General features: G+C 38.4%; 1 protein-coding gene across 12 annotated transcripts in view; it reads right to left on the reverse strand.

Moving 5' to 3' along the window:
- Window positions 1-15,465, reverse strand: part of BPTF (bromodomain PHD finger transcription factor) — a 127,730-nt gene that overhangs the window by 28,064 nt on the left and 84,201 nt on the right. For 7 of the 12 annotated variants that reach the window (XM_072939433.1, XM_072939432.1, XM_072939431.1 and 4 more), the window contains 8 exons: window positions 12,728-12,852; window positions 12,048-12,176; window positions 9,480-9,630; window positions 8,546-8,669; window positions 5,716-5,962; window positions 5,198-5,359; window positions 4,830-4,981; window positions 3,844-3,952 (listed from right to left, as the gene is read on the reverse strand). In XM_072939433.1, coding sequence (XP_072795534.1) covers window positions 3,844-3,952; window positions 4,830-4,981; window positions 5,198-5,359; window positions 5,716-5,962; window positions 8,546-8,669; window positions 9,480-9,630; window positions 12,048-12,176; window positions 12,728-12,852 — 1,199 coding nt within the window. The remainder of the gene's footprint in view (window positions 1-3,843; window positions 3,953-4,829; window positions 4,982-5,197; window positions 5,360-5,715; window positions 5,963-8,545; window positions 8,670-9,479; window positions 9,631-12,047; window positions 12,177-12,727; window positions 12,853-15,465) is intronic. The other 5 variants (XM_072939437.1, XM_072939436.1, XM_072939434.1 and 2 more) reach the window with 3 other exon arrangements.

Consider the following 15,465-nt stretch of genomic DNA (forward strand, 5'->3'; position numbering starts at 1 on the left):
GGAAGAGGCAGGTAGTAATTATTTGGTAGCTAATCTTACATTTACAAAGTCTGAATTCATTATGAATGAGTAAAAAAGCCACAGTTCTAAAGGTTTGTATTCACTTCCTGTTTTTCCTTCTACGTGTATATATGTATTTCTGTGTATATTTCTTTTAATGACCAGAGTTTAATACTGCATTATGTGTAAAACTGAACCTATGCTGACATTTAGAACACTTTCCCTTTTTCTTTTTTTAAATAACATCATAGTGAAATCCCTGCTTATAAATTTTTAAGTGCTTCTAATTATTTCCTTAAAACAAACTCCTCCCAAAATTACTGGGTTCATAGTATGAACATAAGATAAAACTGAATTTTAGAAAGGTTATACCCAATCATGTTCCCACCACCACTGGGCCCCCACTTCACTAACGCCTGCCAATACTACCACTGGAGTAACATATCCCAGCAGTCAGAAACAGTACGACAGCATTACAGTATCTGTATTTCTCCAGTCGGTCTAGTTTCCTTTGGTATCACCCTCCTAAATTCTGGTGGCTTGTAATATGCTTTAACAACTGGCAGTGTAACTCTTCCATCATTACTGTTTCTTCTAAGCATTTCCTGGTTATTCTCACCCATTTATTCCTCAAGATGAATCAAAAAACAGTATATACAGACAAGTGCTTGAATGTGAGAACCTCCAGGGCCCAACACTTTGTCCTTGTACTGCAGTTTGAGGAACAGTTCATGAGAAGTTACTCTAGTTTATCACCTGGTATTGATACGGTGTCATCATAAAGGGCTGGTACTGACTGATTACATGGTGGTCATTCAGATGATCCCCAGTATGTTCAGGTTGATTTATTTTGAAATTATCAATCAAAATGCAAATTCAAAAATAAAAACTCTTTTTTAAACATCCTGGGAGTGTTCAACTTTGGGAAAAGCTAGTGTTGTGGTAGGAATAGGGGTAAGCAGACCTGCACACACTCAGACACACACCGCCCTCCACTTCTTTGACCGTAACTCTTAAGACCCACCAGCCCCACTGGCCACCTTGTTTTTTCTACAACATACCAGACACACTCATATGTGAAGCCACATATTCACATATGCAAGTAGACACGTGTTGCAGCTACATAAGGCATTAAGAAACAAAGGCTCTCTACATGTAGAGTACCATCTGGTAATTTACCAAATGTTTCAGTTATCTGTTATTACCACTTATCATCTTTAAATGTTTCTTCTTCTTTACATTAGTTTTAGCTTTCTTTTTAGTTAGCTGCCTGATGGCTATTTTTAAGATTTTATTTATTTATTTTTTAAAGGTTTGGGGGGGGCGCATTAGATTAGGTTTGTTTGTTTATGTATTTTTTTTGCCTTTTTATTTTTACTTTTTTGCACATTCACATTATATTGCATGTAAATACACATATACAGTATATTACTTTTTTTTAGTTTACATATATGTGCTAATTATTGTTTCTAAGAACAGATTAGATCTTTAGCTTTTTAAACTTACACAGTTATCAAAGGAATAAAGCCAACTACAAAATAAGAATCAACAGAATGCGGTAACCCAATCACAAAGGACAGTCAAGTGTGCTTACACATATTCAAGAAACCAAAATAATAATTAGTTCATTTGTTCATTAGTTCATTTATTATTTTTTTTCCATTTACTATTTTTTAATGGAGGTACTAGGGACTGAACCCAGGACCTCGTGCATACTAAGCATGCGCTCTACACCCTTCCCCATACCCTAACGGCTATTTAAAACAGAGAACAGATGCTGAATTTTATCAACTGTCCCTGCAGCATTAACTGAAATAATGAATACTACTTTCTTTTCTGGGGTAAATTTTGCTGAGACACTAGGAGATTGCATTAAAAAAATATGATACTATGTTTTATATTATATGCCAAAGTTATAAAATGAATGGGAAAGAATTAGTCTTTTCTTCCCTCTATGCCCTGAAACTATTTTTTTATAAGAAGGAAACAGTTTCCTAACCATCTCAAAGAATTTTATCCATAAAAAACCATGAGATGTGGAATTCTTTTCTGTAGGTAATACTATGGAAATTATCCAAATTTCTTTCCTTGATACATCATGAAGACTTAAAAATTTTAAGCACAGTATATAATTATATCTTGTCATTTGAATGGACTTAGTTCCTAAGTACGGACAGTGAGAATTCTCAGTGTCTTACTGCAAGGATACCTGTTCATAATTTCCTATTTTAAAAAGTTCATTCTGGCTTTATAGCATTTTCTCATTCCTAATTTTTTGTAAGCTAGCATTTTGTTCCCTTTCCTCAAGATTAAACTTGCAAAAGAATGATTTATTTTAATAATAGTTGCCTTTTCTGTCTTCTAATCATTACTTGTACTTTTATTTTACTTCCTTCTTCCTGTTTCCATTTGAGATTTTTATTTTTTTTCTAACTTTTGATGAAGGTTTAAAATGTGGGTTTTTTCCCTCTGTTTTGTTCACCAGTGTGTTTCAACCGCTTAGAGTAGGTGCTCAAATATTTGTTGAATGAATGAGTCTGCCTCTCAGTCCAGCTCTGCAGCATGGCTTAGTTGCTGTTTAACTGTTTATGATTATACATTTGATGTTTCTTTAACATAAAAGTTACTTTTGAGAATATACATTTTTAGGGTTCCAAGCCAGTAAAAGTTAGTATATTATCTTAATATTAATTCCCAACTTTACTACAAAAAAATGTAGCTTATACACATTCTACTTTTTGGAATTCATCAAGGTTTTACCTATGGCTCATTATATGACCATTTTCATACAAACAGCTCATAAATATTTAAAACTAATGTGTTTCGTTAAAGGTACAAAGCTGATACAATCTGTTTCTGCTTCTGTTAGCCCCTCCTTGATTTCAAATATCTTTTGCTTTATATACTTCAATGACATCTTATTTAAAGATCCAAGACTGCATCTTCATCACAATCTTTATCTTTAAGCCAATAGAAAATGACCCCCTTGGGGGAGGGTATAGCTCAAGTGGTAGAGCGCATGCTTAGCATGCACAAGGTCCTGGGTTCAATCCCCAATGCTTCCTCTAAAAAATAAATAAATAAGTAAACCTAATTACCTACCCCTGCCCCTCCAACAAAACAAAACAAAAGAAAATGACCCTCTTTGTCCTAGTTACTGTTTTTCAAACACTGAATTCAACTCTGTCCAGTTATTAGTAGGACTGTTTTCCATGTCTTCCCTCCGCCTCCTTTCTTTCCTTCTTATTTATTTATTTAATCTTATTGAGTTATATCTTTCCTTCTTTTTTTGTCGTTTCATGTATCTTTGACTATCTTTTTATTTTTTAATCTTCTGTGGTAATTTGCTTTTAGGTATGTTTATCATAAATGTACAGCTAGTTTTTTTTTTCCACCCAATCTTTACAGGCTCCAACTTTTAATATGGAAGCTTTAACTTATTTACATTAATGAAGGGCAGGCGTTGCCTTTGTAATCTTGTTTTATGGTTTCCACTTAAATGCTTCTTAGCTGTTTCCTTGATTTTCTCTCTGTCTTTTGCCACACAGACTGTTTTTCTTTGCTCGTTCTCTTTACTTCAATGATTTCAACGTATATATTACATTTACTAGAGGTTTTAAAAACATTTTTGATAAGCATACTTGGATCTGTCTTTCTCTTACTGACAATGCCAGAAATGAAACAGACTCTATGGAAGCATCCCATGTTGGATTAGAAATTTAGTTTGCTTTGAAGTCATAATTCATATTGGTATTTTCTAGTATGTACAGTGCCAAATACAGAGTACTACAGATCTCCTGGACTGGCTGTCTCCATGCAAAATAATACTGGATAGAGGAATACCTGGCTGTACCATCACAGGTGTTCGAATAATTGCCTTTCCTAGTGTTGACTGCTGGAGTGGCGTCCTAATCACCGTCATACCAGGGCGGATCTGAGGCCCTGTGATTACCTGAAGGACAATGAATTAAAATGTTTTTAAAAGATTAAAGCATGATAGACTTAGAACACAGATCTTTAAACATTCTATACTGATACACATGCCCAGAGAAATGAAAGAAGCTCTTGGACATTACATTTTAAATTATATTAAGCATCAGAACAAAGATAGAATTTTGAAGGAAGAGAAGAATGTAATTCAAATGAGATCACACAAAATTCCCCATGACTAATACCAAGAGCCTACACACGAAAAAGAAGGAACAAGACCTGGCAAAGGTCTGCTCTACAACCACCGCAGCTGCTCACAGGAAAGTGTTGAGCCCTGTTTCCCTGAGTTCCAATCCCATCTGTAACCCAGAGAATGTAAGAGCAAGATCAGAAGAAGCCAGAAGTTCCTTCACGGTTTAAAGGAGAGACCACAGAGCATATCTGAGTGTTCCTTTAGAACATTCTCAAGTCTAAGCACTTTAAACCTTTTCCATGACACTAGTGCCAAAGAAATTCTGTGTCTCCCATGTGTGCATGTCGCCTGACAGGCCGGTCACAGTGCTGGGGTCTGTATTTTCCATTCTTTCTTAGCTGCACAGCATATTTCCCCAGGTGGTCCAGTGCTGACCATTGTTTTCAATAAAGGAATCTTCTTCATCAAATCCTGGAGAGCAATTCCTACGACTCATAAACTACACTAATGTGCTATTAACTAGATGTTAAAAATTAACAGTTCATTAGAAATATTACTAACAAACTTTTAAAAAATCAGTACTTTGTCACAGATTAAGTAAAAGGCAAAGACAAATTAGAAGTTATATTAATCCTGGAAGAGGTCACTAAATAACAACTTCCACCCGATGTGGTTGACGCCAAACAAACCTGTCAAGAATTCTTACTTGTGAAGTGCCTGCTGTTCCTCCAGAGCCCGGGGTGTTGGGCCTAATTGTGACCGTCGCCGTCCTGGGCTGGAATGAAGTAAAAGTTTGCTGACTTGTACCTGTACTCGATGGAATGATACCCAGGACTTTCTGCTGCACTTGAACAACGCCTTCAAAGAAGATGAAGAAGTAATTAACAACGGCCCCTTTAATGAAAGCATCAGGTGGTGCTTGGTTTCTGAGGAGAAACTAGGTGTGGCGGGGGTTTATAGTGGGCTACATAAAATGTGAGATCCAAGGGCTGAAATCAGTGAAAAGGAAATGAAAAATAATGGCGACAGTATGATCTGGCAAATGTGAATTAAAACTCTTCACATTTCCCTTACCTCCTTGCGTTGCTGGCACATTTACAGCGACAATCTTGCTGTTTGCAGGAAGTGGCAGTTTGGTAATTACTTTTCCTGCCATAGTGACTGGATTGCCTGTAATTTGGAACGTCTGACCTGTGCTGGCAATGGTTGTAGCAGATGTGGCAGCTGTGCTGGTGGCTAATGGGGTATAAGACATTTAATAAGCTTTAGATTTAAAATAACCAGCAACGTAGTGACTTCTAGGAAGGCACCAATGCATGAAATGTGGCTCATTTTGTATTTTTAAGAAAAACATTCCTCTCCACTCAACGTAAGTGAACTATGTAAATGTTGAAAGTGAAATAATGTAAGAGAGGAGCTTCACTGATGTAATATTATGAATATTATCTGTAACAAACCAACTGTTACAGTTTGTTCAATCAGCTGCAGAAGAAAAACAGTTTTCTAAAGAAACATTTCATTTCAGTAGGTAAAGGACTGAAATTTCTTTTTCTTGAATGAAAGCCATCTTTTATTTATTCACAGTCGTGTACCTGAATTTGACTGGCCTTGCTTAACCCAGGTAGCAAAGGTCTGATGGAAGTTCTTGTTCTGCTGGAATGTTACTGTAGCTGGAGATCCAACTTTAGTAGTTAGTACCATTTTAGTTCCAGTTGTAACTGAGCCACTTATGGGGGCTACCATAACTTTCTGTGCTGGAGAGATGGTACTAGTTGTACTGCTTGTTGGGGAAGTAGTGGAAGCTGCAATCACTGTAGGCTTCTGTTGTTCCAATCGTTTCTAGAAAAGTCAGGGAGAGAAATCATGAACCAAAATCATTCTAAATAAAAATATCACTCTGCAGGAAGTCCAGCCATAATTCCTCCCAATCCAAGAAACTGCACCAAAATTCTAAAGTATTTTACTCTGAAAACACGCCCATATATATTTACATTTGATTTAATTTCCTGATGAAGGCAATACTTTTTTGACTCTTAAATCACATATATTTTATTCAAAGTAGTAAGTTTTTCGTATCAAAAATTTTGAAATGATCAAGTTTTTCCAGTCTGTGCAAAGGTCTAAACTTTCAGACTGAAAATATAAGAGACATGGGTGATCTTACAGGAGACAAGGACACCTTGCTATTCAGCAGTTGGGTTTAGAACAGACAGCAATGATGGCACCTGTAAAAGGATTCTGTCTTACCACAATGTTAATCCATCCAATCATAAAGAACACGTCAGCATTTAAATATCACTATTCCAAACTGACAAAAACCTGCAATCAACCAAGCTAAAAATTATAAATAGCTTTTCTAGACTTGGGTTTTTCAGTTCAAACATTTTTACAGAAAAATCCTTCAGATTATTTTATACAGAGTAGTAACATCTGATCTTTCAGACTACGAGGTTATCAAAGACAATTTATGTATCTTCTCCCATAGTTTGCCACCTTTTCCTGACAGCTTATCAACGTGACGGTTTAAGTTTACACACGTAAAAACTATAGGTAGCACTGTCTGCAAACCTGGTGGTAGATGCTTCACCTTCATTATTATGCTCGGACCAACCCAAGGAAGTTGCTGGTACTGTGATTTAAAGACGAGGAAACTGAGACCCGGAAAGGCTGTGTAAGAGGCCCAAGGCCATAGAGGCAGTAAATGGTGGAGCTGAGATGTACACGAAGATCAAATTCCAATGCTGAACTATTTCTTGCCGTCGGAAACTGCTCACCAAAGACATCACACACCCAGTCTTTTTATTGTTACTTTTGTACATGTTCCCTATGCCTGAAAATAGTGTGAAGTATTTTACATAATTTCTCATTCCTCAGAAGAATAGGAGTTTAGTTTTGAATACTTAGAAATACCAACTGATTGAGTCAGTTAAAAGAAAAAAGGCAGGAAGAAAACTAAACACATATTTAGTAGTTATTTTCTGGGGATATGCCTTCAAAAATTGGAAATAACTACCTTTGTAAGTAAGCTTTTTAAAGAAATTTAAATGGGTTACATGGGGAATGGAACCAATATTTTGTAATAACTAAATGGAGTTTAGTAACTTTTAAAAACTGTATAAAAGTTTTTTTAAATAATAAAAAATATAAGGGGGAAAAACCAAATCACAGATTTGGCATTTAAACAGGATCTGCTGGGTTTGTGCACAAGTTCAAAAAGGCAAGTTGGTCATTACACTCTAGCTGTCATTATTTCTCAAATTTTGTGCCAGAAAAAAAAGTTTTGATCATCTTCATTGCTAAATTTGGAAAGCATATTAAAATGAAGATTGACTTGTGTCATTAAAAACAAAAATTGTGAAGTAATGTATAAATTAGGCATATCCTGCTTCTAACGAATCAGGCTACATCCAGGACGTATGGCCATCACCTCAGAAACTGACACACATCGGAAAAGCAGAGAACATAACGCTCTAGGGGGACTTAGAGGGTTAATGCACCAAGTTCAGGTCCTGACTTTCAGCTGCCAGAGAAAAAGCTCATTATCAGCTTAAAGAAACTGACCACCCTTCCCCTCTCCCCTGCAAAGTAAAACCTTAGGTTACTTTGTGGAATGACAAACCACATCCACAAATTGAAAAACAGCTGGCCAGTCTTTCTATGAATAGACAGACAGACGTGACTAAACTCGAAAAGGCTGTTATATCAAATTTTGATTAAATCAAGACAATCCCCTATAGTGGACCACTGTAAAAGATATATAAGAACTTGAAAAAATATTTCATACAATGTGAGGGAAAAAAGGACGTTTGCAATGATGAGTTTGATTTATTTATATAATATCTAATTTTTAAGCAGTTATGTATAACTAAGTTAATGATATCTATTTTATCTATTTCTATTTTATTTATATCCTGAAAATTTATATACATATATGCAAGTTTGGCTAAAAACTTTTACAGTAACTTTTTAATGAATGAAGGAGTAATTATCTCTTATGGGTCCCTAAATAGTCAGGCACACATGGTATATCATAGTATTGAATTATTAAGAAACCACAGCAGTTTGATGATCACGAATTACAACAAACTCTTATAGTTTTAGTACAATTGGCTTTTTCACACACTACAGAGGTTTATGGATTAGAATTTTGCAGGAAAAAATTATCTTTAGAAACTAGTCACTGAACTAGAAAAATAGTAAGAGAAATCATATTTCAAACATTGTTCTTTTAATACGTACACTTTTTGCAAAACCGCAGCTTGGTATATCCCAAGTTATTTTCAAGTACTAAAATTAAGATATATGTGAGATACATTTAAAAATAAAACCATAGGAATATACAATTACTGTGCTTTTAGTGTGCATGATTTTGGCTAAAGATGTCAATTCATTGCCAGGGGGGACTGGTACCAACTCCCCCACCTGCTGGGCAGCCAATCGCTGCTGTTTGAGGTGAGCCTCCATTTGGGCCTTGAAGTCCTCTGCCTTCTTCTGTTCACTAACCTTAGCCTGTTGCTCAACTGCTTGTGCCTTTTCTTTCTCCACCCTGTAGGGAAAAAAAAGAGGAACTTATCAGAAACCATAGGAATATCACAGAGATATTGTGGGTTTCGTTCCAGACTACTGCAATAAAGCAAATATTACAATAAAGCGAGTCACTGATTTTTTGGTTTCCCAGTGCATATAAAAGTTATGTTTAGGCTACAGTGTAGTCTATTAAGTGTGCAACAGCATCATGTCTAAAAAAAATAACGTATATCCTTCTATTAAAAAATATTTTATTGCTAACAAACCCTAACAATTATCTGAGCCTTCAGTGAGTTGTAGCAGTAACACCCAAGATCACTGATCACAGTTCATCATAACAAATATAATAACAACGAAAAAATCTGAAATACTGTGAGAACTACCAAAATGTGATTCAGAAACACAAACTGAGCAAATGCTGTCGGGAAAATGGCACTGACAGACTTGCTCAATGCAGCTATGCCACAAAACTTCAGGTTATAAAAAAACACAGTTGTCAGCAAAGTGCAATAGCATAAGTATGCCTGTACCCCATCAGGCATCAGCAATCTAATATTAAGGGAAATCTGGTTAAGTTTCAAATCATGCAAAAAGTATAAAATTATTTTGATGTAAAAATAAAACATTCAAATTAAGATAATTAGAAACTGAGAAGTGGATAATAACTGTTAAAAATTAGAAAACAGGACCCTTAATAAACAATGCACAGGTAGCAAAAAGGTGGGAGTAAAATTAGGACGTACTGAATAAGCTATTAGAGGGGTAATTCTTCAATTCGGAAGTGCTGAGAATCTTCAAATACCTGATCACACGTTAGCTGTTTCCTTACCTCTCAGCAAACGCCCTGATCTCCCATAATTCCAATTCTTCCTCTGCGACCCAGGTTTCGATAATAACAGGGCCAGTTTGCTTGGGCGTTTCTGGTCTCTTTGGTCGCAACGCACTTGATCGAAGGCCTTTCCTCTGAGGGGTAGGTGTTTCTTTGGGGGGGGAAAATCAGAGTATTTTAAGTAATACAGCTTCTAAAATTATAGTACTTCTGGCATCTCCTCTTATGAAAAGCAGGGATTGGCAAGTGTTTTCTTAAAGGGCCAGATGGTAAATACTTTAAACTTTGCAGGACAGATGGTCTCTGTTACAACTTCTTAACTTGCCTTTGTATCATAAAAGGAGCCTATGACAATATGTAAGTGAGTAAGTGCGGCTGTGTTCCAATCAAACTTTATTAGCAAAGGCAGATGGTGGATCAAGGCTCATGGGCCACAGCTTGTTGGCCTGACATAAAAGCCCTCTGAGCCTTACACAGCCCGTTCCTCTGCCCAGAGCACTACTGCCGGGCCCCGACCCGCCCTCTACTGTCACCTGACCGACGCCCACTCCACCCTTCAGACCGCAACACGCACGCAGCTTTCTTCCAGCAGCAAGGGCGTGCTCCTCTCAGTTGGGCTGGGGGCCCCTGCCATGTAGAACTCTGGCAAGCTCTATTTCCCTGTCACGGCACCAAGAAGAGGGACTGAAGACTTACCAATGTAAAAGAGGGATCTGAGACTATTAAGAATAGATATAATCTCCCAGTGACAAGATTTTAAAAATAAAAAGTAGGGAGAGACGAGCACTAAACCTCCCCATATGTTCAGGAAACAGGGACGCAGGAGAATCACAGGGAAGCAACAGAAGGAAACTGAAACGGCAGTAGGACCTGGGCTGCATGAAGAGCTACAAGAAGGGTAATTAAAGGAGACTGCGGTGGTGTGCGCTGAGGAGACTGTGCGCTGAGGAGACTGCGCGCTGAGGAGACTGCGGCGGTGTGCACTGATCGAGACTGTGCACGCTGAGGAGACTGCGGCAGTGTGTGCTGAGGAGACTGCGGTGGTGCGCGCTGAGGAGACTGTGCGCGCTGAGGAGACTGTGGTGGTGTGTGCTGAGGAGACTGTGCGCGCTGAGGAGACTGTGGTGGTGTGTGCTGAGGAGACTGTGCGCGCTGAGGAGACTGTGGTGGTGTGCACTGAGGAGACTGTGCGCGCTGAGGAGACTGTGGTGGTGTGTGCTGAGGAGACTGTGCGCACTGAGGAGACTGTGGTGGTGTGTGCTGAGGAGACTGTGTGCACTGAGGAGACTGCGCGCTGAGGAGACTGTGGTGGTGTGCGCTGAGGAGACTGTGCGCTAAGGAGACTGCGCGCTGAGGAGACTGCGCTGAGGAGACTGCGGTGGTGTGCGCTGAGGAGACTGCGGTGGTGTGCGCTGAGGAGACTGCGCGCTGAGGAGACTGCGCGCTGAGGAGACTGTGGTGGTGTGCACTGAGGAGACTGTGTGCGCTGAGGAGACTGCGGCGGTGTGCACTGAGGAGACTGTGTGCACTGAGGAGACTGTGGCGGTGTGCGCTGAGGAGACTGTGCTGAGGAGTCTGTGGTGGTGTGCGGTGAGGGCTGCAGGGTCAAGACTGAAGACTGGTCAGGACTGCTTTCTTCCATCTATGTCTCTGCCTCTCAGCTGAGGTGTCTACTCCTATCCCAGGCCAAGGTTGTTTTAATTTTACTAATATTTCGTATCTACTAGGACAGGCACTCTTCAAAAAAGCCATTCCCAGTCATTTGTCCTTCAAGATGAACTTCTGACTTAATTCAATCAAGATTTGAAAATTAAATTTTTACTTCTGGGGACTATGAACTTCTATAAGCGAGTAAATTTCTATCTATAGACAGCATTTTCTTTTTATATATTTCTTAATAGATTTTTTTCCTAAGTATTTTTATTGCATATACAAAATTGATTTTTATTTATATATCTTGAATCTGGATCCCTTACTGGACTCTTTTCAGTGTTAACAACAGTTTTGACTCTCAAGTATAGCATTATAATACCTTTTCTTTGCTTCCTTAAGAACAGGGGCTGGATCCCATTCTTCTATGTACTTGCCACCTAGAACCTATCATGCAGGTGTCTATAAATGTTCCCTGGGTAACTCTTTATGCCTCTTAGGTTGTTTCTACCCTGAGCACTAAAGCTTCACACAACAGCAGCTTTAATCCTTGAGTCAACAAATCTTCACTAACCACTTACGTCTCAGATTCTGCAGCCGGTTCCAGGACTACAACCAGACAGACTCAAAGCCCGCTGTCTTGGTTGACGGTCTGGTGTGAGCCAGTGCTCCACGCCTTAATCACAAGAGGTATTGTAACAGCTCTTTGTACCCCTCCTCTGACGCTGTGTGCCTAGTGGACTCTTGGCTACGTTTACCAGTTAATTATCATTTAAAAAATAGAATAGTTTGTGATGAAAAAGTATTTTTTCAAAAGTTGAACAAAAAGTTAAGGAAATAATTAGAATCAAATTTCAATTCATGAAAGATACGGCTAACAGATGAATGATAAAAGAACAGAATTCTTTCTGTTCTTACCTTTTGGTGCTTCTGGAACTCCAATGGGGCAAATGATTTTCCTGATACAATATTCAGATCGAATGCCATAAGGACCAACATCTCGCCTCTTAATTATTTCAGTTGTTGTGATTTCAGTTTCAGATGTTTCTATGATGATTTAATTCACATAGTATTAATAACCACCCAAAATGTTCAGAGACTAAAAAGGTACAGCATCTGGTGCTTTAAAAAAGAGATACACATGGAATAAAACTTTGGAAACATTAGCTTAATGAATGACTGCAGGACCACTGCTGGACTGCAACAATACCTCCATACAAAAAATTTGTAAACTGAGCAAAATGCTGTTCGGGAGCAGCTCAGTTCCTAGCGGTAAAATTCAGTCAAAATAATAAAAACCCTAGGAGAGAAGCAGCAAGCACAGAGTCCCAGATGTCCCAGTTTAAATGATTTATACTCTATGATAAGAAGTATCTTTTAAAAATTCACACTGGTTCTCACATTAGTGACTCACCTTTTAAGCTGAAACCCCTATGTGGCCTCCAGGATTTGACAGCATGTGCTGCCAAACTTTAGCAAAGGTGTATTTTTTAAATACTAGCATTATATTTCAATAAATAACAGACATGCTTAAAACGAAGTGAACTGTTAAGTGATTTTCTCTTTTAAACTTAAATTAGAAACTAACAACCCCTCACCTGTCCGTGTGGTCCCTCCTCCCGGAGGAGCCTTGGCCGCCATGTCATCCCATCTCAGACTTGCCCACAGTAACCGCAACATCAGGCTCACTCCAGCTAAGGACTTCACAGTCTGCAGCCTATACCTGAAAGAAAAACCCAAGAAGAATCATGTATGTATGTACACACACACACATACACACACACACACACACGCACGCACACTCTATTAATAAACTGAAGGATTCTTTCTTGTTCTCTTTACGACTTCAATAATGATTATACGGTCTCGTAAGCACTCTGGTTATTATGGATCCCGTAATGAAAGAACTCTTGTTTCTAGGCATAACATGCATCTAACAATTTTAAAAAGGGCTGCAGTCACTTCAAATGCCATATAAATTGGTAAAACAAGCATGTTTCACTGTCAGACTGATATGGCAGCAATTTATAAAGATTTGATACATTTAGCCTAATTCCAAAAATGTTAGAAAAAATATGAGTAAGAGCAAATATGGAGAAATAAATAATTGTGACTGAATGTGATAAGAGTTCTGAAGAAGGATAAAATCTTAACTGATTTTTGCTGCAACAAACTGAAAATGTTTAAAGTTTCTCAAAAAGCAAAATAAAAGCAGGAAGACCTCACAAATTCAGTAAGACCTTTCCAGACAGAAATTTTGTATTCAAATGGTGGTTCTACAAGAGTACCAGGTGATGAATACTGCTAATACTAATAATGCTTTAACAACATTAGAATAGTTTTGGAATCCTATGATTAATAATAAAATGACAGTGAGTAATAAAAAAGGACATTACTATGTTAGTTACTAATCAGAAGACAAAGGAATCTTTGTGCTCAGGTTTTTTCTAAGCATTGTGTGAAAGTTACTGAACATTTTAGATATTCTTTTAAAATATTAAAAACACATTTCAAAAAGAATTTATAACTGCAGTGAATATAATGTCTTAAAATTGAGTTAACCACAGAACATTTTAAAGTAGCCCTAGGCTGTCAATTCTCTATTAGTGGTCTTTGTGTAATTAAACACTTCGCTGACATTTCCACACACTTAAATGAATACAATAAATTGACTGTAGTGTAAAGAAAACTTATAAAATGAAAATAATTTCCTCCTCTAACAGAAGTAGAAGGTAAATCTGAGACAATTTGTATTTGAAAGCAATGCTTTCTATTCTTAATGTTAAGTCAGAAAAATGAACAATGTGAGAAAGAAAAAGCTCCAGCCAAAAAGTTACCACAACTTCTTAACTTCTCATCTCCACCTGTGACACCATTATTTTCTTCGTTGTGCTATCACCCTGTGAATCCTCTGACTTGGACAGATGGTTCTTAAATTAGACAGCAAATGTTAATTAGTGCAGGGATGTCCTGAGATAGGGAAAGTGTTTGTCACTTTCAGACCACACCCTACAGAAATGCCTAGGGAATTTTGGACTCATGGGAGAAAACAAATGAATATTTATTTGGAAAGAGTTTCTTCTCATGCTCTTTCTTCTTCCTCCAATCACTCTCCACAAACAACTTTAAAGCAACTCTATTTTACGATGGAAGTAACACCAGGTGGGGAACACACTTCATGCATTACAGCCTATTCATTCAAAAAATACTTGAGTGTTTTCTCAAATAAAACTAAGTGAAAGGAGCTGGGGACACAGAGATGAATTATAATCCCTTCCTGAGTCAGCAGGAGCTGTCACAGAGGAAAGCACAAGGGAGGGGCATCTGATTTGGTTTGGGGGTGGGGACTGGAGCTTCCCTGGAATCTCAAAGGACAAGGATGTGGGAGCAGCTGATCAAAGGCAAGGAACACACATGTGCTTCGGGGGAAGGTGTACAAGAGCAGACACTTCTTCCGAGAAACCAGCTCCAGTGTACTATGGCTGGAGGGAACGGATGTGGAGCAGCAAGAGCAGGCCCAGGAGAGGAAGGCAGAAGCCAGAATGAGCTGCACCAAACAGGAGGATTAAAGAGCACCTAAGACAGTCTATCAGGAGATCTCTGATAGGTACCCCACGTTGCACTGGTTGTAAAGGGCAGTACTTCTTGTGGATGTGGTTTACAGGTGACAATGCTTTCCCCCTCCCAGTCCTGCAGCAGGTAACACCACAGCTCAGTCAGAATATTCACAGGACAGATCTGCATTTTAGGAGGGTCCTTTTGACAGCACTGTGGAGAAAACTACTGGTTCAACTGATCATGAAACACAGACTCAGGGCCTGGGGGAAGGGGAGCGAGGGGGAGGACAGAGGGGAGGGAAAAAGAGGCCCTGATGAGTCGATGGGACAAATTTCACTTTTCCAATACTGCCCAGCCTGAACGTTAAATTAATAAAGATCAAACATGCGCCTTTGGCATTCTTAGCTCCTACTCTAAGCATCAGACATTTTATTCAAGAGTGAGTAGAAGAATGCATTTCACATGCATGGTTTCTACAGCGATACATTTTTTTTTAAATGCATTTTTAAGTCAAGAGTAATTTACGTATTTGCCCATGCCTCCGTTAGACAGAAGAGATTATGTTTCTCTCAACTTCAGCAAATTAAGACGTTAGCATACATATGAAGGCAGTATCTGTTTAAAACGTACAGGAAGGTATTTCCTTCCATTAAAAAATGACAAATTAACTAAACAGATAAAACTGTGCCCCCAGTGCATATTGAAACATAACAATACAAGGCTTCTGAAACCCAGCCGTGCAGAAAAGGGCCCTGGGCGACAGGTGAACAGAACTGCT

Source organism: Vicugna pacos, chromosome 16 (assembly GCF_048564905.1).
Source record: "Vicugna pacos chromosome 16, VicPac4, whole genome shotgun sequence".
NCBI classification, from domain to species: domain Eukaryota; kingdom Metazoa; phylum Chordata; class Mammalia; order Artiodactyla; family Camelidae; genus Vicugna; species Vicugna pacos.